This window comes from Abrus precatorius, unplaced genomic scaffold, assembly GCF_003935025.1.
Source record: "Abrus precatorius isolate BTA unplaced genomic scaffold, Abrus_2018 Scaffold6, whole genome shotgun sequence".
Classification (NCBI taxonomy): domain Eukaryota; kingdom Viridiplantae; phylum Streptophyta; class Magnoliopsida; order Fabales; family Fabaceae; genus Abrus; species Abrus precatorius.
This window is the reverse complement of record NW_020874406.1, coordinates 7630807-7651520: the sequence shown is the minus strand read 5'-3', so window position 1 is coordinate 7651520 and position 20714 is coordinate 7630807. Positions and strand designations below refer to the sequence as shown.

Here is a 20714-nt window from a genome sequence, read left to right as displayed (position 1 = left end):
TAAATGAGTGAAATCTATTTTTTCTTTCTTTTTCACAATTTTTATACCTAAACAAGAAAAATTACCTCAATCATTTATATGAATAATAAATTTTATTCATAATCGGAGCATTTTTTTCATATTATATTTTATTTTTTACTCACCTAAAAAAGTCTTTTTTTTACAATTTTTTCCCAAAAATATCTCAAGTCATTAATTATTTTAAAAATTTCCTTTTATATTAAGAATTTTTTATAAAGATAAAATTAATTAATTTAAAATTTTATATTAAATTTTCCATCTTAAATTTTAATTACTTCATATTTAAATTAAATTTCTGCATATAATAATAATAATAATAGTAATAATAATAATAATAATAATAAACCAGAAAAATAAAATAAATGGATTTTAGTTATTTGATAATAATCTGTTATGTTATGCTAAAATAATATATAGTAATCAGTATTAATTTTTAAATGAAAATTTTTTAAGAGTATTCTTATATATAAATATTGTTAGTAGTATTTTTAAATAAGATTAGTTTTAAAAATTAGTATTTTTTATCATGTCAAGTGATTTTTTATATATTTATTTTTAATTTAATATTAATTTAAAGTAAAAATATTATTTATTTATTTATTTATTTAATATAATATAATATTTTGTATTAATGATGACAATAGTTAATTTATGAAACATTAAAAAATCGTATAACATATTTTTAATTATTTAATTAGTGTTACTAAATTGGTGAGAAAGGGTATGAGCGGACTCGGGCTAGTCACCAACTCGTTAGCTTTTAATTAGGTTAGGGGTGGGGGTTTTTTAAAGGTTTAAAAAATGCTTGTTTGACTCAAAAGCAGAGAAGGGGTGGAGGAGAAGGTGAAGAACAAGTAGATCTGAGTGTGAAGCAAATCCTCCCTAAGTTTTCAACTTTCAATCAAAGGGTCCTCAAAAATGCTCTGAACCCTCTTCTTCTTCTCCTTTTCTGCCTCCATAAACACTATCAGAGAATGCCTCGTCCTTCTTTTCACAAGCTTATTCTCCCCACCACCCTCCAATCCAGACAACTGGTACCTCAGTTTTCTCTCTCCCTTTTTTCCTCTCATTGAAGTTTTTCTTTCTTGTTTGGAATTGGTTATGCCCTTGATTTTGAATTTTGGGTTCTTTTTTTTTTTTTTTTCTTTTGGGTTTGTGAGGTTGGCAAGGGAAAAAGGCTTTGTGGGTCTTCGCCACTTTATCTTCTACTCAGAAACCCCTTTTCGCCAAGTTTGGATATACTTTACCCTCTGATTCTCTAGATTGTGTTTGGGGTGGGTGGGGAAAGTAGGGGTGTTCAGGTTTTCTATTCAGTTTGTTAGTTCACTAGAAAATGTTTCTTTCAGTGGGGTTCTGAGTTCTAAGTCTCAACCCCCAGCAAATCTAGAAGTTTTCCTTCAGTGTTAAGGTTTTGTGATTTCTTGGGTTGGAGTGAATTGTGGGCTCAGAATTTGAAGTGGGTTTGGTTAGTTTATGTCTTCATATTCTAACACTGTGCATACATTAGATACAATTGTTGTAATTTTCTTTGACTCGGTGTTCCTAATTGAACAATTTCCCCTATAATTGCTCTTTTAGTTGTTTGCTTGAAATTAGACTCTGTTAGAGTAAGAGGGGGGGGAGGGGAGGAAAGGTAAGAAAGAAGGTCTTGAACAAAAGAAGAGAAGAAAAGCGTGGGAAAACAAGGGGTTAGGGTTTTTAACATTCTGAAGAAGGGGGAAAGTCAGCTTTGCCCCTAAACAACCTGGTTTCGAGGGCATAAATGGGTTTTTGGCCTATGTTACTGTAGCAGTGCTATAACACCATGGAATCCCACATTTTTGGCTGTGAAAGCCATTGGGATGTCCATGACAAAGAAAACCATGTGATGAAAGTTTTGTAGTGCCCAGCAGCTGTGCCAATGCTATAGTCCTGTGAAAGCATGCAATTAATAACTATAATTTTGGAAGGTCTCCTTGGTAAATTTGCATTGAATTGTTGGTTGCTTTACAATCTAATTTCAATATCGAACAAGAGCACTATCCCTTGTCACTTGTTTTGGAAGAAAGGTATGAACCATATGATGTGGTGCACACTTTTTTTTTTATCACCTCAATTTGATTTTAATGCAATGCAACAATAATAAAATCCTTATCCCACTAGGTGAGGTTGGGTACATGGATTATACAATGCTACTAGGCTTCATCAAAAACCAAAATCTTGGAGATATTATTACTATGAGATTTCTTTTGATAATTTTCTAAAAATAGCATGTGTTGAAAATTTTCAAAATGAATGAGGCACGTGGCTCACAAGTCATGGGAATTAGGTCCAAGGTAGTTCACAATTTATGTTTTTGGTTGGAATAATAATTCTTTTTTTATTAAACCATAACCTGAGAGTTGGGTGCACTGAGACATGAAAAACCACAATGGTTGAGTCAAGATCTTTAGAATTCAGCTCACCAGTGAGCCAGGTTGAGGCGAGCTGGCTCACAGATTCAAACTCATTTGATGGCTCTAATTGTAGGGAGTAACGACCACTTCTAAGCAAACCTAAGATATTTTGCAGGCCAATTATATTAGCAATTCAACTAGCATAGTTAAGATTCTTGCACTAATGAAATACAAATTTTGGATTGCAGTTGTTGGTTTCCCAAATGTGTTCTGACTGCTGTGACAACTTAGAGTTAAGTTTTTTTTTTAAAATAAATCTTGAACTTCAGTTTCATGACTGATTAGTTAAGCATATGAATATGCTGATCTGAGTAGAGATACTTGTTTAATTACCATATTTTTTTTATTGTGGGTAGTGGCCCCAAAAATGCTATAGTGGGATGGTTATTCAAAATAAAAATTTACTGTAAATTGAAGGCATGTTCATAATTGATGTCAGAGTCTAATAAAATACAGAACAGTGAGGGTTGAATAGTAGAGCAGAGGGTTAGAAAAAAAGAACTACATCTGATAGCTGCAAAGTGCGGAAAGAATGGTGGGGGAGCAACTGACCAGGAGGAGAGTGCTAGGTTAAGGTTGAGTATTAGGGGGTGCTGAGGACCACTGGTGGTGCTGGAAAAGGCTAGGAATGGGTGGAAATGCCATTCAATGGGCTCAAGCTTTTGGTGGTGAATCAGATGAGCAAGGCTTGCTTCATATATGTGAATAATGTTGGAAATGAATGGAGGATTTCCAATTTAATGATTCCAAATATGTTGGGAAAATGAAGAAATTTTCAAGAAATTAGCATTAAAAAGTCAGAGAATGAGGCTTTACCTTCCATGATGCATTAGTGGTATGAACTATGAAGTATGAATTCCACCTATGGATGCAATTTTGGTCATGAACAGAGTAGTTAATAGTGTGCTATAACTGTGGTATGTCAAGGAGCAACCTTGGGCCACTACAAGCAGCTTTGCATTCTGGTTTCTGGGTTGAAGCTGTCATGACCACAATCGTGACCATTAACATGCAATAGCAGTGCAACTCACGGGGTTCAAAAATGTTGAGCGCTGATTTTCTGGGAGCAATTTTGGTTCAAGAACTCGTTTTTATCCTGTGACAAAGAAGTTTAAAGTTTTTTTTTTTTTGCAGGGAGGGTGGGGTGTCTTGGCATTTTGCCCCTTTACAGTGGTTATAGGAAAAGAAAACCCTATTTTTAGTATCATTGTGCAACACTTGAATCTGGACAAACCATGACCTCCCTGCTTCTCTGGTAGCATGGTTATTGAAATTGGACCCAACTGGTTAGTTGGACCAAGAACTAGTCAGGTGATTGGTTTGGTCAACTCAGAAAATCAGTAGAACAAAAAACTGGTCAATAACTGGCCAAAACTGGGTAAGAACTGGTGTAGAAAATTGGTCTGAAGTCTGAACTGGCCTCTTGTTTTTTTGTTTATTTTAAATTTATTTATTTTTAAATATATTTTAATAAATAGACTTACATGATATCTACATATAATTTACTATTATTTAACTATTTTAATATGATTATTTTATGCTAATTTATAGCTTCACTTAACGTTACTCTTTTATAATTTTATATTAGTTTATTATTTAATATATTATATAATATTAAAAATATATATTTTATTCTTTCCGGTTTAACAACAGTTTATAAACAATGAACCGTGAACCAATGCCTTCATAGATTCAATGGCCAGTCTGGCTTTAGAAATATTGTCTGGCAGTATTTCTGACATTTTCTGGCCACATAGCAACAGTGTCCATCTAGTCTGTTGATCCCAATGGCCATCTTGTGTTCTATCCTCTCTTCTCTTTTCTATATCAGTGTCCCTCTCTATTCTTTTCTTTCCTTAGCAGACACTAAAACTGGCATATAATCTTTATCTGCTGTGTGTTTAGCTTCACATTCTGACCTTTGATCATTGGTTATAAACAAGTCTTTAATTTTTGTTTTTCTAATTTTCAGCATTTATACATGTGTAATATAAATTTCTTTATGTGCATCTTGAAATGTCATAATAGTGGTCAATGGTCATTCATCTCCATGTCACTGTGTGAGATTGATAAAAAAAAAATGGCTGTGAATTATGGTACAATGAGTGGTGCAGTAAATAGAAATGCTCTACAAATTGAGATCTGTTGCTGCCTGATCTCAATGGTATTGATAACCCTGCTCTTCGTTTGTTATAGGACAAAATGCAAGGATAATTGTTACATGTTTGCATACACTTTAGGCTTTGTTTGGAAATTTGGAGGGAAAGGGAAGGAGAGGGTTTGAAGGGTAAGGGAGGAGAGGAGAAGGGAGAGGGAAGGAGGGCTAATAGAAAGCCTTCCAAATTGGAGGAACTTAAAAACATGAGGTTAGGAGGGTTTTAGAGGGTTTATAAAACCTCCTGCTGTCATCTAAAAACTCTCAAACAAAGCCTTAAAGGCATGCTTATAAAATTTTTTGCTAAACACTATCTTAAGATGGACAAAGCTTACTGATTTGCTTGAGGAAAATACCCTCCATGTATTCCATTATAAAGATTTACAATCACTAATAATAGGAGATATTACTAATGGGAGCTTTGTAGGTGATGGTAGGACAGTGTATACTCATTATTCTCTTAATCATTAAATTTTCCATTCTTATAGTCAATAACATCATCATAAAGTTGGTAGAAATGTCCATCTTATTGTGAGCTAGTACTAATATTTGGAACCTAACCTGCATTTTGAAATCCAGAGGATTCCAGATAATTTCCTGAGGAAATATGGGGGGCAACTTTCTACAATTGCTACCCTGACTGTTCCTGATGGTAATGTTTGGCGTATAGGTTTGAAAAAGGCAGACAACAGAATTTGGTTCGTTGATGGTTGGCAAGAATTTGTTCAACGCTACTCCATTGGCATTGGATATTTCTTGGTATTCATGTATGAAGGGAATTCATCTTTCATTGTTCATATTTTTAATTTGAGTACTTCTGAGGTAAATTATCAATCAGTCATGAGAAACCGTAATGAAGGGCCTTGCTTTGCAAATTATCATCATATTTTTGATGAAATGGAAGATGTAGACTCCTTTGATTTGTCGGATTCGTCAACTCCATACCTTACGTCTGGTGCATTGCAAAACAAGGTTTTTGCTGGACCTGTGAATCAAATGACACCTGGGAAGAGTCATACTCCAGCTTTGCAGAATTTGTTTAATGGTGGGTCTAAACTTAATCGCGTAAACTGGGGAGATAGTGGAAGTGTTTTTCCTCCAAAGGGTGCCAATTCGCAAGACCATCCATCAACCAGAGACATCGGTGTTCAGTTTAATGCTATTGAGTTTAAAAGGTCTACTGAAGAATTGAAATTGCGTTTTTCCAATGAGGAAGGGGTTAATAAGACTGCAACTGCAAGAAAGAAGCGGAAAGTAGATCCCAGTAAGTTTTTGATATTCCAGTTTCCTTTGTGTCTAATAATCTAAAAATGACTTCTCTAATTAATACAATACATGTAACTATAGATGGTGAGGAACCCTCTGGTGAAAATGAAGATGAGGTAGAAATGCGCTACAGGTTTTATGAAAGTGCATCTGCAAGAAAAAGAACCGTGACAGCAGAAGAAAGAGAAAGGGCAATTAATGCAGCAAAAGCATTTGAACCACCTAATCCTTTCTGTCGAGTTGTCCTGCGACCCTCCTATTTATACAGGGGATGCATAATGGTGAGATGGTGAATTCAATTCAGTATTTAACGATATTCTTCAGTATGGATCTTGCATACTTATATCCTGTTTCTGTTTTCCAGTATTTGCCTTCGTGCTTTGCCGAAAAGAATCTCAACGGGGTTTCAGGATTCATTAAACTTCAGATCTCCAATGGGAGACAATGGCCAGTTCGCTGCCTTTATAGAGGAGGTAGAGCAAAGTTAAGCCAGGGATGGTTTGAATTTACATTGGAGAACAATTTGGGGGAAGGTGATGTATGTGTGTTTGAGCTGCTTAGAATGAAGGAGGTTGTGCTGCAAGTTACTGTATTTCGAGTAACTGAGGATGCTGCAGGGTTGATGAACCCTTCCCCTATGCAACAGCAGGGCCAAAATGTGAGTCACACTAAACTCTTGAACCCTCACTTGCAGCATCGCGTCAGCACAACCAAATTGGTCAGAAATTAGCAGGAAGAGTTAATTCCTGATAGCCACTAAACTGTGTTAAGTAGCTCCTGTTTCTGGGTGATCTGTTGTTCATCTAATTTCTTCACTTGGAACTTTGATGCTTTACATGTCCATAAACATTTGAACCTAGTTATTGTAGTTTTGATACAAATTTCTTTTGTTTTTGACTTGGGTTGTACATAGATTGTTCAATCTAGTTGATCAAAGACCGAGTCGTAATGCTTGTCCTAGTGCTATTGATGATGTCTACTTTACTGTGTGTTTCTTCTACTGATTGCTGAAAATATGTTTTGAATATTCAATTTCCTTTGACGTTAATCTCTTCCAATTTCCAAGTACTTTTATGATACTCTAGAGAAAATTGTAATATGATATGGATGTGGATATGAGGTAACATCAATGATAGCTTTCTTCATTTTCTGTTCAACTTTTAAATCTGCAACACTACATTTTGTAACAGAAAGTTATCATAGTTCTGTGATATTTCTTCTAACTGAGAAATTCTACCTCTGGCAACCATTATATATATGTTGCTGAGGGAAGGGTGCGGTTCCATAATGCACTAAGGTTACAACTACCAATAATTTTTTTTTCTCAAAATATAAGAAACAAAATCTTATTTTAAAAAATGTATTAACTGTTAAATTCTTTGTATATTATTAAATGTATTAAATGTTAAGTTTTTTTATATTTTCATTTATTGTAAGATTTGTGTTCATGAGGTATTCAATGTTTGTTCATAATAGAGGATATATTCATTCATTTAATATATAGTACATTAATTTGACTATTTAATACCATAGATATTTTAGAATAAAATATAAATGTATGATATATAATTACTTTTATTAGTCTTGATAAATTATACTTATATTTCTATAAATTGGACAAGAGGTAGTATAGAAAATATTTGACTGCTTTTATAAAAATTTAAACAATAGAAGATATTATCATAATATAATTTACATGGTAAATCTAAATTTTAATTCTTTAAATTAATTTAAATACATTACTAAAGTAAAAGAAATTTATATTATCGCTTAATCAGGGATGGTAATATTAAGAAAAATCATTAATTTTTATAATAATTAATATATAAAATAAAGGTAAATTATGTGGTGCCCTTAAAAATTTTCAAGGTACTGTACACGAAAATTTTCAACTAATAATATTTAGATATGTGTTTAAATAATAAATTTATATAATAATAAATTATCACATTTATTATATTTAAATAAGTTGAAGAGTGGTTAAACCTTTGAATAGGATCAAAATGTAATTAAAACTAAACGAACTAAAATTTAAAAATGAAATAATAATATTATATTAATATATTATGTTATAATTCTTTTTATTTATAATAAATAGAAATTGTGTTGTATTTGATAAATGTCATATTTTAGTATTTGTCAAAATATATTTTGACACTTATTTGATTCCTTTTCATATAATTTGTACTTAAATTTTATGCAATTTATATTTTAATGCATTTAAGTTTATGTCATTTAAATTCAGTAACTTTGCCTTAATTTTGTCAAATAATAGAAGATATTTGATCCACTTCTCTTATGTGAATTTTCTTAAATGCAAAGGTTTGATGAGGTGTTCACATTTATAACTTTATTGTGTCTTCAAAACACTCTTCATATGCCTTATTTTGATATTTTTTTTTATTTTTACCATTTCTCATTGATAGAAATGATTTGGGCTTGTTTTGCATGAATATTGTAATTTTATATTTTCAGCCAATCTGACCTCTATCAACTTTTTTTGCCATAACTTTTTCTACAAATATTATTTTTGCTTGATATCAGTTGCATTGAATTTTACACATTTGAGAATTCAAAATGCATATATGGTTTGCTAGATTTAGAGTTGTTTTCTATTTTTCATGATTTTTTGCAGATGAGTCAGATTTACTGAAGTCGCCCAGAATTTCAAGCTTGCTCAAGTGAGAATTACCTCGCTTTAGCGAAAAATGCAGAATTCACACTAGATTTTTTGCTAGTTTTCTCACTTGAAAAAGAATGAACCTCGCCTGAGCAAGAATTAGATCACTTGAGCGAGAAATCCTGCAAGAAATTTTGCTCTCGGGTTGGTTCTCACTTAAGCGAAAATTGGTCACTTGAATGAGAAATTCACTTATTGTCTTATAAAAATAGAAGATTTAGCTTGAAAATGGAGAGCTAGAAGCGGGCTTTGAAGCCCTAGTACTGACCTAACTTAGTATTGCAGAGTAGTGGAGGAGCTTGTGAAAGTGATAAAAAATTATTGGGAGAACTAATTTCTATCTCTTTTTTTTGTATTTCCTTATTGTAGTATATGCCAAGAACGGGTAGAACTTTAGAGATTTGATATAATCTTCATACTCTAAATGTTTTGGTATTTTTAATATATATTTGTTGATTTGTCATGAGTTAAGTGTATTTATCTTGATTGTAATGTTTATTTCTACTTTAAGGGAAATGATTCATGATCTGTGAATCCGGGGTGAGTTGGAAAATTACCTTGGAGAGCGGGGTAAATACACGCAATAGATTGGAACTTTAGAAATAGATTTTCATCTATTATATGTTTTATAACTCTTGCTAGTAATGCTGGATTATTTGTTGATTAGGTAAAGAATTATCACTCAATAAATATATCTTAGAATTTCAGGTGAGAGGAATCCAATGAGTGAATATAATAAAAATGCATCATATAACTTTGGTAATTGTTAATATGTGTTAGAACCAAAAGATGAAGATGATGATAGATAAAGTCCAATCCACAATCTTATCATAATAGTTTAATTTGCTTTTATTTGTATTTTTATTTATTTTCTATGATCTAAACTACCAAAAACCCAAAATATTAGTGAATTATACATTTGTGAATAAATAAGAATTTGTTAATTTTAAATTAGATAGCTGAAACTGCCTTAAGTATCCACATTTCTTATGGATACGACAATATCTTATACTATATCAAAAACTTAGTACACATGTCAAAAATTCATAACACTGTTCGAAACTAAAAATATTTATATGCATATTTAAATAATAAATTTATTTAATAATAGATTATTATTATATTTACCACGTTTAAATAAGTTAAAGAGCAATTAAGTTTTTGAATAGGAATAGGACGTAATCAAAATTAAATAAACTAAAATTTAAAAATAAAATAATAATATTATATTAATATATTTTTTATATTCTTAATTCTATTATTATTAATATTTAATTTAATTATTATATTAATATATTATGTTATAAATTTTTTTATTTATAATAAATAGAAATTACTTAAATATGAATTATTTAAAACTGAAAATTTATAAAAAAATAATAGAAAAATAAAATAAAAAATTCAATATACAATATATTAATTTAATAGGACCATATAGCAAATAATATAAATAATATAATTTTAAATAAATTATATATAATAATATATATTTTTTATAACTTGTCACATGTTTATTTTTATTGGTATAATTTTTTTGGGTACTGTACTAAAAAAAAATTTAAGTACCAAAGCACACACTTTAAATTTAACAAGGCCAAGCTTATCAGAGTGTATTATATAGAAGGCGACAACTAAGTAGATTCATGAGTCATACAAAATTTAATAAGAGCAAACTTATAATGATGCATGCATGGTATACTCCCATGCAATATTTGATTTGTTTGTATAAGAGTGGGTTATTATCACTTCTTTTCATTCATTCTAATCACTCATCAAATCTCATTTAGTCTTACGTTCCACTTTACCAACATTTGAACAAGTCCTCAAGGACAAGGACATTTAAAACCAAACAACTCTAATTGTTTTATAAAATAAAAAAAATCACTTCCCCACAAAATTTGATACTATCAATGCATAACACTAACCGAAAAAAAATATATTAAAAACTATATTTTTGATATTTGAATATAACTTATTTTCAAGTAATTAAGATACTTTGTGAACATAGTACAAATATAAAATAAAAAAAATTATCCTATTTTATTTTTAATGTTTATTTAACTAAGATAAGTCTATTTTATAAATTTAATTTATCTATCCCTTTAATATAAAGCTAATATATTTAAAAGAGAAGAGTTAAGTTAAAAATACACAAAATAGAAATAACATAATATTATTTAATTTATTATTTTAGTATATATCAAACATATATAATAAGATAAAAAATATTTCTTATTTTTAACTAATCACATTTTTATTTATCTTTTGACAAGACAACAATTTGATATTATTATTCTAACAACAAATAAGAGAAAACGAATTAAAAACAAGGGTCTTATCAAATATATTGATGAAAGAATTAAGAATAAAATAAAATAAAACTATGTTAGATATATTTAAAATAACAAGAAAAATTTATTAATAACCAAAAATAATTATATTTATAAAAATAAATATCTAGTTCATTAATATCAATAAAAAATAGTTACATTTTATAAATTTATACTCTATTCTAAAAATAGTAAGTATTAATCAGTATATAAATAATATAGTAAATGAAAGAATGTGTTCAGTTATAAAATAAAAAATAAAAGATGAATATTCCGTTAATACAAATCTCATATTAAATAAAACTATAAAAAAAAATCAGCAATTAATACATTAAAAGCAGAACCTTTATTTCTTATATTTTGAATTAAAAATATTAATGGCTTTACTAAGTAACTCATTATGGTTATCATCAATGGCTTTGATTCTTTCTTTTTGCTTAAGTTCTAAGATCTTTTGTTTATCTTTGACGCTAATCTTAAAAGGCTTAAAGAGAGGTTTTTCTAATTGAGGTTGGGAAGTAGAAGAAGCTATTTCTTCCTCCTTAGATTTAACAGGATTCACAAAGATTTTTTCTCCTAAAACCTGAAGGTATTTGTTAGTGTAATTGGCCTGTTCCATGAGGCCTTGGATATCATTGAGAGTGATAGACTCATCAGGATTCTTGGTTTTGAAAGGAGTAGCCGTAACATGATTACCACTTTTGTCTTTCAAGTTTAGTAACTGATAATAAGTTATGGGTGACAGTTCACTCTGAACAATTTGTTCATCTTTAATCTGCCAAGTTATAACATTAGCAGAGGAAGTACTAATAACATCTTCTTACCAGGGATAATTAATATTATTGTGAATGGTATAAACATGATACCAATCAAAAAAGGGGATATTCTGCTTGACCTTTTCGAGAAAATTGGTAAAATTCCTCTTGGATATCGGATCTATTCTTACTCTTGTAATTTTGAAAGAACCACTCTCTTTGAGATTTCCAATCCTCAGAGTAGAAATCTTTCCTAAGGGTTTCTTTATCTATAATGAATTTATGAGATAACATCATAAGACTCATTAAGGAAAGAGTAGGTTGGAGATTGAATACTCTGGTTTTCTTCTTCCTTTTCAGAAGTTTGATAGACATTTCTAGAAATCCTAAAAGAAGTATCTAATCCTTGTAGGTTTATGCAAGGATCATGATTAATCGATCTGGGAATTTCAGACCTAAAGTGAGATCTAGAAGAAAATGATCTCCTAGCAGAAACAAAATCAGATCGATTGCTATAAGCATCAATCCGGGAAGAGAAAGAGTTTCTCCTATCAAAGGTTATTTCAACTTTTCTAGAATTATCTTGAAAAATATCTTGGATTTGAGGGGCAGGACGAGGAATACAAGGTGAGGCTTTATCCATCACCCATTTTTCTGAGAGAGTAACCTCATCCTATTTAATAATTCTAGGTAAAGAGACATTAGCCTTTGTCATATTAGTGATAAACAATGTAGTCTCTCCTCTTTGTGGTTTAAGAAGGACTCTAGAAGCACAAGAGTTCATGACTTTGTACTGAATCCTATATATTAGAGCTGCAAGAATAGATCCCTCTTTCATGTCTAAACCATGAAAACAAATATTAAGAAACAAAGAGTCAAGAATGTGAACATCTAGAAGACTCACCGTTTTATTGGGGAAACAATTAAAGTAGATTGGACCTTGACCAAGACTAGTTTCAACTGTTCCTATAGGGGAATCGTAAAACTTGTTATGGCGGGCATCCCTAAGACACATTAAGATGACAACGTCTATGCCTATGTCTATTAATGGTTTAATGGCTACCTGAACACATCCTATGTGGAGGTATTTATATTTTCTTTTGTGGTCATTAATGGAGGATTTGGACAGGAGATGAAATTCTTCTCCTATGTCTTTTCCTAAAGGAATATTATTCTCAACAGTCTTGATAATATAATCATAACTGTTTCTCTTAGATTGTTCTTCAGGAACATATAATGTATCCTGAGAAATTTCTGAAATGGTTCAATCATCCATACTTTGATTGATCTCTTCGAAGCGAACTTCTTTGTCAAAGAGATTATGTTTGGGTGTAATTTCAGGAGACTGTTTCTCCTGATCATTGAAGTAGTTGTTTTTGGTTGGAGAGGAAGATGAAGAGCTAGAACCAGAATGGAAAGAAATACGGGAGAAGGAGCAAAAGAGACGAGACATCATAAAAATTAAATTTGGCACATCACCCTAATTTGGTTCCATAACAACATATTTGTTAATTATTTATAACTCTTTCAACTAGATCTGATTATTAGTGGACTTTTTTTTTTTATTTACAAAATCAGAAATTCTTCTACTATAGCCACCAACTTCTTATGTTCTTTGTTTCTTTTGAATACAGCATCGTCAAATTAGCCTTACTGCCTTTCAATCACGGGACTTACTGCTATAGCCTTATTCAAAAGAACTAAGAATTACTGTACTTCCAGTAAAAGCATTCCATAAAATAATGAACTATACAAAAGCAGAATTTAAAAGCAATTTAAAGTCCAGATCCAGAAAAACATAGTTACAAATAATCAATAGTTATATTTCTACTTTCCCATCAGGCTCTGATACCAGATTACCCGAAGTAGATCAAAGGAAAATAAAATAGACTGAAAGGAAAGTAGGCAGTAGCATAACTACAAGATAAAATGCAGAAATTTAAATGTGCAGAATATAAATATGTAAATTTAAAACATAGAAACTAGAACAGCGGTATAACCAGCACAGATCTAGTAGAGGGAGAAGAGAAGAAAGCTGGACGACAGTAGTCCGAACAGAACCGGTTAAGAGGGAGGAGAGAAGAAAATAATTCAAAACAACAAACTTTTATTGAAACTTGGAGAAAAGCTTACAAAGAAATTATCTCAGAGCACTTCTCACTAGTTTATCTCTCTAAGATTGCTCAATGAAAGGGTGCCTTACAACATGGTCGAGGACTCCTTATAAAGAGAAAATAAATATTGTTTCTACAGTTCCGGTTGATTACTGGAACTATTAACTTTAGTACAGGTTATAATTCTTGAATATCAATACCGAAGCAGTCGTCTTCATTTTGATACATGTCATCTGCATTGGTATCTTGTTTTGTTGATGATTCAGCTTCATCTTGACATTGTTAGGATCAAAGCTTTTAAAATCAGAAAAAGATGAACAAAAGACTGAATAATTCTGACAATCTTTATTAATGCCTTGAAAAGAATAAGGATTCAAGAATCCCCCAGAGCTAACAGCTCCCTGAACACTGAACAATATTTCCTCTTAGTATTTCTCTACAAAACCAAAACATAACCCCCTCCTATCCCTCCTAACTTTATTTAAAAGGTTTTAACAAATAACAAGTAACTAACTAACCGTTGACTCCTTCCTTCCTTTCCTCTTAACATACACTTTCCATACTTTAGATTTCCTATTACTATCAATCATTTGTTCTTCCTCCTTGGTCCTAACACTACCTCCTCCCAAAGTACTAGCCTTGTCCTCAAGGCTCAAATGAGGAAACTGATGTTGTAGTGCAAATTCATCCTCCCAAGTGGCTTCATCAACAGGGAGACCCTTCCAATGAACTAAAAACTGTTTAACTGTCTTTCCTTCTGCTGAAATTATGCGACTAGATAACACTCTGCAAGTTCTGCCAATTCGTCGGATGTTAAGTCGTTAGGAAGCTCAGTAGAAGAATCATATTGCCCAATAGCCCTTTTAAGTTGAGAGACATGAAAAGTAGGATGGCTCTTAGAAGTTATGGGCAACTGTAATTTATAAGCAACACTTCCAACCTTTTGCAAAACCTGAAAAGGACCAAAAAATCGAGGGGCTAGCTTTTGATGAATACAATCTGCGTGAGACTGTTGTTTGTAGGGTCATAACTTGAGAAACACCCAATCTCCCACAGCGAATTCTAGTGGCCATCGATGTCGATCTGCATACTTTTTCATTTGCTCCTGAGCCCTTTGTAAGTGACCCTTAAGCTATTTAAGGGCTCGTCCCTATCTTTCAGTTTCCTTCCAACTGCTTCAACTCGGATTTCTCCTTCAACAACTTTAGGAATTGAAGGAGGACTGCGACCCTAAACTGCCTCGAAGGGGGTTGTTCCAAGAGATGAATGATAAGTTGTGTTGTACCATAATTTCGCCCATGGAACCCATAAGGACCAATTCTTAGGTTGATCCGAAGCGAAACAACGCAGATAAATTTCCACACAGCGGTTAACAACTTCTGTTTGCCCATCAGACTGAGGGTGATAAGCCGTGCTTAGTTGTAGCTTAGTACCTTGGAGAGAAAATAATTCTTGCCAAAAGTGACTTACAAATATTGGATCTCTGTCACTAAGGATAGAAGAAGGGAGGCCATGTAAACAAACAATCTCCCGAGCAAAAATTTCTACTATCCTCTTAGCTGTATAGGGATGTTTCAAAGGAATAAAATGTGCGTATTTGGTTAGTCTATCCACCACCACCATTAGAGCATCGAACCCCCTGGACTTTGGCAGTGTCACAATAAAATCCATGGATATTTCATCCCAAATTAAAGAAGGTATGGGCAGGGGTTGCAGAATTCCAGCAGGAGACATTGCTTCATACTTGTGTCTTTGGCAAATATCACAAGCCTGAACAAACTCTTTGACCCTCTTTTTCATTCCAATCCAATACACGTTCCCTACTAAACGTTTATAAGTTCTGAGCAAACCTGAATGCCTTTCATGTAATAACTGAGGGATCATATAAGAGGTAGCAGAAAGCACCAATCTACCATGGTAAAACAGGATGCCACCTCAACATAACCAAGTTTGGAGCTTGGGTCTTGAATCAAATGTTGGATGATTTCTTGTAAAATGGAATCCTGCATAACTTCTTTTTGTATTACAGAAGACTGTTGCTACTAAGGGAAATAGATTGCGATTGATAAAGTTGCTAAATTTTCTGCATCCCCTTTTCAAGATAAGGCATAAGCTGCCTTATTAGTTGGACCAGGTTTGTAAATTACCTCAAATTGAAATCCTAATAGTTTGGACACCCAACACTGTTTATCTGCTGAAATTACTCTCTGTTGCAACAAGTGTTTTAAACTACGTTGATCTGTATAAACAAAGAACTGTTTTCCCAATAGGTAATGCTTCCAATGTAGGATGGCAAGAACCATAGCCATCAACTCCTTTTCATAAATTGATTTAGCCAAATGTCCTTCAAACAAGGCCTTGCTGAATTAAGCAATTGGCTTACCCTGTTGCATAAGAACTGCACCGATTCTGCTGCCAGAGGCATCACTTTCAATTTTAAAACTTTCCTCAAAATTAGGAAGAGATAAAATTGGGGCTATCACCAAAGCTTCTTTTAACAAATTAAATGCCTTTTCTGCATCAGGCCTCCACTTAAACCCATCTTTCTTAGTCAACTCAGTTAGAGGTTTAGCAATCTTTCCATACCCAACTATGAATCTTCGGTAATACCCAGTCAAGCCTAAAAATCCTCGTACTCCTTTTACATTTTTAGGAATGAGCCACTCTAGAACATTCTCCACCTTGCTTCGATCCATATGTACCCCATCAGAAGAAATAATATGTCCTAAGTATTCAATCTGCCTTCTTCCGAAACTACACTTTCCTTGGTTGGCCACGAATTGATGCTCTTCTAACACTTGCAAGACACGGTCCAGATGCCATATATGTGAAGCCCAATCCTTACTATATACTAGGATGTCGTCAAAGAATACAAGCACAAATTTTCGCAAATATGGACGAAAAATCATGTTGATTGTAGACTGAAAAGTAGAAGGAGCATTCATTAATCCAAAAGACATAACCTGGTATTCATAGTGCCCCTTATAAGTTCTGAACGCAGTCTTCAATATGTCCTCTTCTCTCATACGGATTGTAAATCTAATTCATTTAACAATTCTTCAACTATAGGAATAGGGAACTTGTCAGGAATGGTGATGAAATTTAAAGCTCTGTAATCCACACACATTCTCCACGTGTTATCTTTCTTTTTAACCAGAATGACTAGGCTAGAAAAAGGGCTGGAACTGTAACGAATCACCCATTGCTTCAACAATTCCTGGACTTGCCTTTCGATCTCGTTTTTGTGATGGTGAGGATATTTGTAAGGCCTGACATTGACTGGTTCTGCTCCCTCCTTCAAGGTTATTATATGCTCTGTTGATCTCCTTGGGGGAAGACCATTCAACTTTTTGAAAACGTTCTTATGATCCTCTAAAATCTGTTGTAGATCATTTTGTTGTTCAGCTAACAAGTCTGCAGTAACTCCCCTTTCTTCTTGATCTAATTTGGACCATGACATCCCATCTATCAATGTCGTCGTACTACCAACCAAACTATAGAGAGGAGCCTAACCATCCTTTATCTTTCTCTGTTTTCCACTTTCCCCGGAGCCCACTCCTTTAAGTTCAACCGTTTTTTCCTTCCACAAAAACTGCATCGACATATCTCTCCAATCCACTGTCACGGTTCCCAAGGTTTTAAGCCATGTCATCCCTAAGATAACATCTAATCCCCCAAGATCCAATACGTGCGCATCTAGAGTCATTTCATTGCCATCCTCTAGAATGTATTAAGTGTCCATCTCCCAGCCTCACCTTGAATTTGGACTCCTCATTCACTTTTAAGCCCAAAGAAAGGACCACTTGAGGAGCCACAAAATTTTCACTTGCTCCACTGTCCACCAAGAGCACTATAGGAACTCCCATCAACAGCCCATTTAATTTCATTGTTTTTGCCCTATTTCTTAAGGATTATGTAAGTTTTTTCATGTTTTAGTTTCAATTTTTCATTATTAAAAATTTGTGATAAGTTAAAAGCAAAATAATAAAGTAATGTAAATAATAAAACGAGCTCTTAATATATTATATCATAATTTTTTTATTTATAATAAATAAAAATTATATTCTATTCGAAACTAAAATAATATATATATATATTTAAATAATAAATTTATTTAATAATAAATAATTATATTTATTATATTTAAACAAGTTAAAGAATGATTAAATCTTTAAATAAAAATAAGATACAATCAAAACTAAATGAATTAAAATTTAAAAATAGAATAATATTATTATATTAATATATTTTTTATATTTTTAATTCTATTATTATTAATATTTAATTATTTAATTATTATAATAATATATTATGCTATAATTTTTTATTTATAATAAATAAAAATTATTTTCTATTCGAAACCAAAAATATTTATACATGTTTTAAATAATAAATTTATTTAATAGTAAATTATTATATTTACTATATTTAAATAAACTAAAAAGCGATTAAATCTTTGAACAGAAACGTGATGCAATCAAAACTAAACAAACTAAAATTTAAAAATAAAATAATAATATTATATTAATATTTTTTTATATTTTTAATTCTATTATTATTAATATTTAATTATTATATTAATTATTATGTTATAATTATTTTTATTTATAATAAATAAAAATTCTTTAAATATAAATTATATTTTATTTAAAACTAAAAATTTATTAAAAAATAATAATAAAATAAAATAAAAAAATTTAATGTACAATATATAATCTATGTTTAGTTCATTGACTATAAACATTATTTTTTTAAAAATATTTATTATATCACGTGTTTCTTTTTTATTGGTATAAATTTTTTTAAATGTGGTACTCATAAAATTTTTTTAGAATAACACAATAAACACTTTATATTTTATTTAAAACTAAAAATTTATTAAAAAAAATAATAGAAAAATAAAAAAATTAATATATAAAAATAAATATAATAAGATCATATAATAAATAATATAAATAATATAATTTTAAATAAATTATATATATAATATATATTTTTTATATCTTATCATATGTTTCTTTTTTATTAGTATAATTTTTTTATACAGTACCCAATAAAAAAAAATTTAGATACCACAAACCACACTATATATAAATTATATCTACTGTTTTAATTGATTGACAATTTAAGAATCATTGCACCGACAACATCAAGATTAAATTTTTCTTAGATTTGGAATTGACAATTTTAATAGTGTTAATTAAGAGTAGAATTTATTATAATAATTATTTTTTAATTTCATAAAATTATTATATTGAATTATAGTTTTAATTAAAAAATATTCAATTGAGACACTAAAGGTAAGCTATTATTTTATTGAGAGACGAAGTCTCAATGCAAGAAGAAAGCCGAATAAATAAAGGTCGTCCAAATAAGTGAACTTAACTAGCTAAAAATGAGGGGCTTCCAATTATGTTGGCCAGCATCTAAGAAAAATTGTACGCCACAAAGTCAACAAGCTATCACATTTTCTTATCAACCAAACATACTCGTATCTTATCCTTTAGTTCCTCTGGATCCAAATACAAAGTCCCTTCCCACCTTCAAGAAAATCATCACAGGAAATAGAAAATCCACTCCAGCTTCATCACCAAAAAGGTTTACTCATTACACTTTACTTACACCAATTATATTATTAGACACATGTCCACTTTATCTAATTTATATTATATTCAAGCAATATTCTATAGCATCAATCGTGTTTAACTAACTTCATTCATTTTACTGATGTTTTCTCATTTCAGAAAATAATGACCACAGCCTCTGCAACAACTCCAGCCACAATCAGAGTTGTGGGCAGCTGCAATATTCGCAGCACAAGGAGTAGGAAGAGCAATAATGTGCACTTTATCAGAGGAATCAATTCTTATGGTGGTTTGAAGGCTCAGAACAGTGTGACATCACTAGGCCTTCCTGTGTGCACTGAGCAGTGCTTTGCAAAGGTGGTGAGTTCTTTGAAGTGTCCATCATCTACGGGCAAAGGAAGAAGTGGTGCAGCCTCTTCAACATGCAATGCTGCAGGTGAGATTTTCCAGATTGCAGCCGTCATGAATGGACTTGTTCTTGTTGGTGTTGCAGTAGGATTTGTCCTTCTTCGACTTGAAGCATCTCTAGAAGAGGCTGAGTGAGAAATTCATAAATTTGATGCATGTTTCGTTCCACTTATTTTGGAGAAATAATCCATACTTTTAACAGTTCTATGAGAGAGTTTCTGAAAAATTAGCGATTATTTCTTTACAAGTTACCAATTAATCAGTTGATTTGACTCATATATAAGTTATATCTTCCTTCAATTCTTGATATGATGTAAAACTAAATTACTTTTTGGTTCTGAGCAGTACCATGTGAATTTTTTATTTGGAGAAAAAGAATTGTACACAGTGCAAACTAGTTTATTGAGAATTTGATAAAATTATGTAGCCTAAATAGTAAAAAAAAAAACCACTTTAATTGGCTTAGTAATTATTATGAAACAGCTAAATTTTCTTGGCAGATATATTAGAATACTGAAAGGTAATTTGTTTGTTAGAAATCATAGGAAAGACATTCCTCAAGTTTTTGTTATAAATGGATTATACAGAAGCAAAATTATGTGTATGTTCTCATTTCTCATGATTGAAATAGTCCGAGATCAGCATTCCTTATTGAAATATGTCAGCTTAGGACAATTCCTGCAGTAACCAATGGAATCTGAAACTAGCATGTTCTTGCGTTATTGAAAGAGACTGCCACAGAAGACTAGTAGCTTGAACTTAAAAGTATACAGCTGATAATTTTGTTGAAGCTATTGTCACAAGTAACAAAAGCATCGTTGTAAACCTTGGCTAGAATTAGTGCTCTTTAGTCTACACATTATTTAACGTGGTTCGACAACTTTTGCTTATGTTCACAAACTTCCGATGTAATCTTCCACTATAATTTTACTATTTTGCAATTTTTGACTAGGTAAAATTATAAA

At 31.3% G+C, this 20714-nt stretch overlaps 2 protein-coding genes across 2 annotated transcripts; both read left to right on the top strand.

Annotated features, from left to right (window-relative positions):
- Window positions 1–824: 824 nt before the first annotated feature.
- LOC113869261 (B3 domain-containing transcription factor VRN1-like) lies at window positions 825–6899 on the top strand. The gene is made up of 4 exons (XM_027505504.1): window positions 825–1055; window positions 5191–5875; window positions 5959–6158; window positions 6242–6899. Exons 1-4 carry the CDS (start codon window positions 996–998, stop codon window positions 6605–6607), a joined length of 1311 nt encoding a protein of 436 aa, XP_027361305.1. The 5' UTR covers window positions 825–995; the 3' UTR covers window positions 6608–6899.
- A 12256-nt stretch (window positions 6900–19155) lies between these two features.
- Window positions 19156–20046, top strand: LOC113869534. Its single transcript, XM_027505898.1, has 2 exons — window positions 19156–19354; window positions 19501–20046. Exon 2 carries the CDS (start codon window positions 19507–19509, stop codon window positions 19882–19884), a length of 378 nt encoding a protein of 125 aa, XP_027361699.1. The 5' UTR covers window positions 19156–19354; window positions 19501–19506; the 3' UTR covers window positions 19885–20046.
- Window positions 20047–20714: the final 668 nt, after the last annotated feature.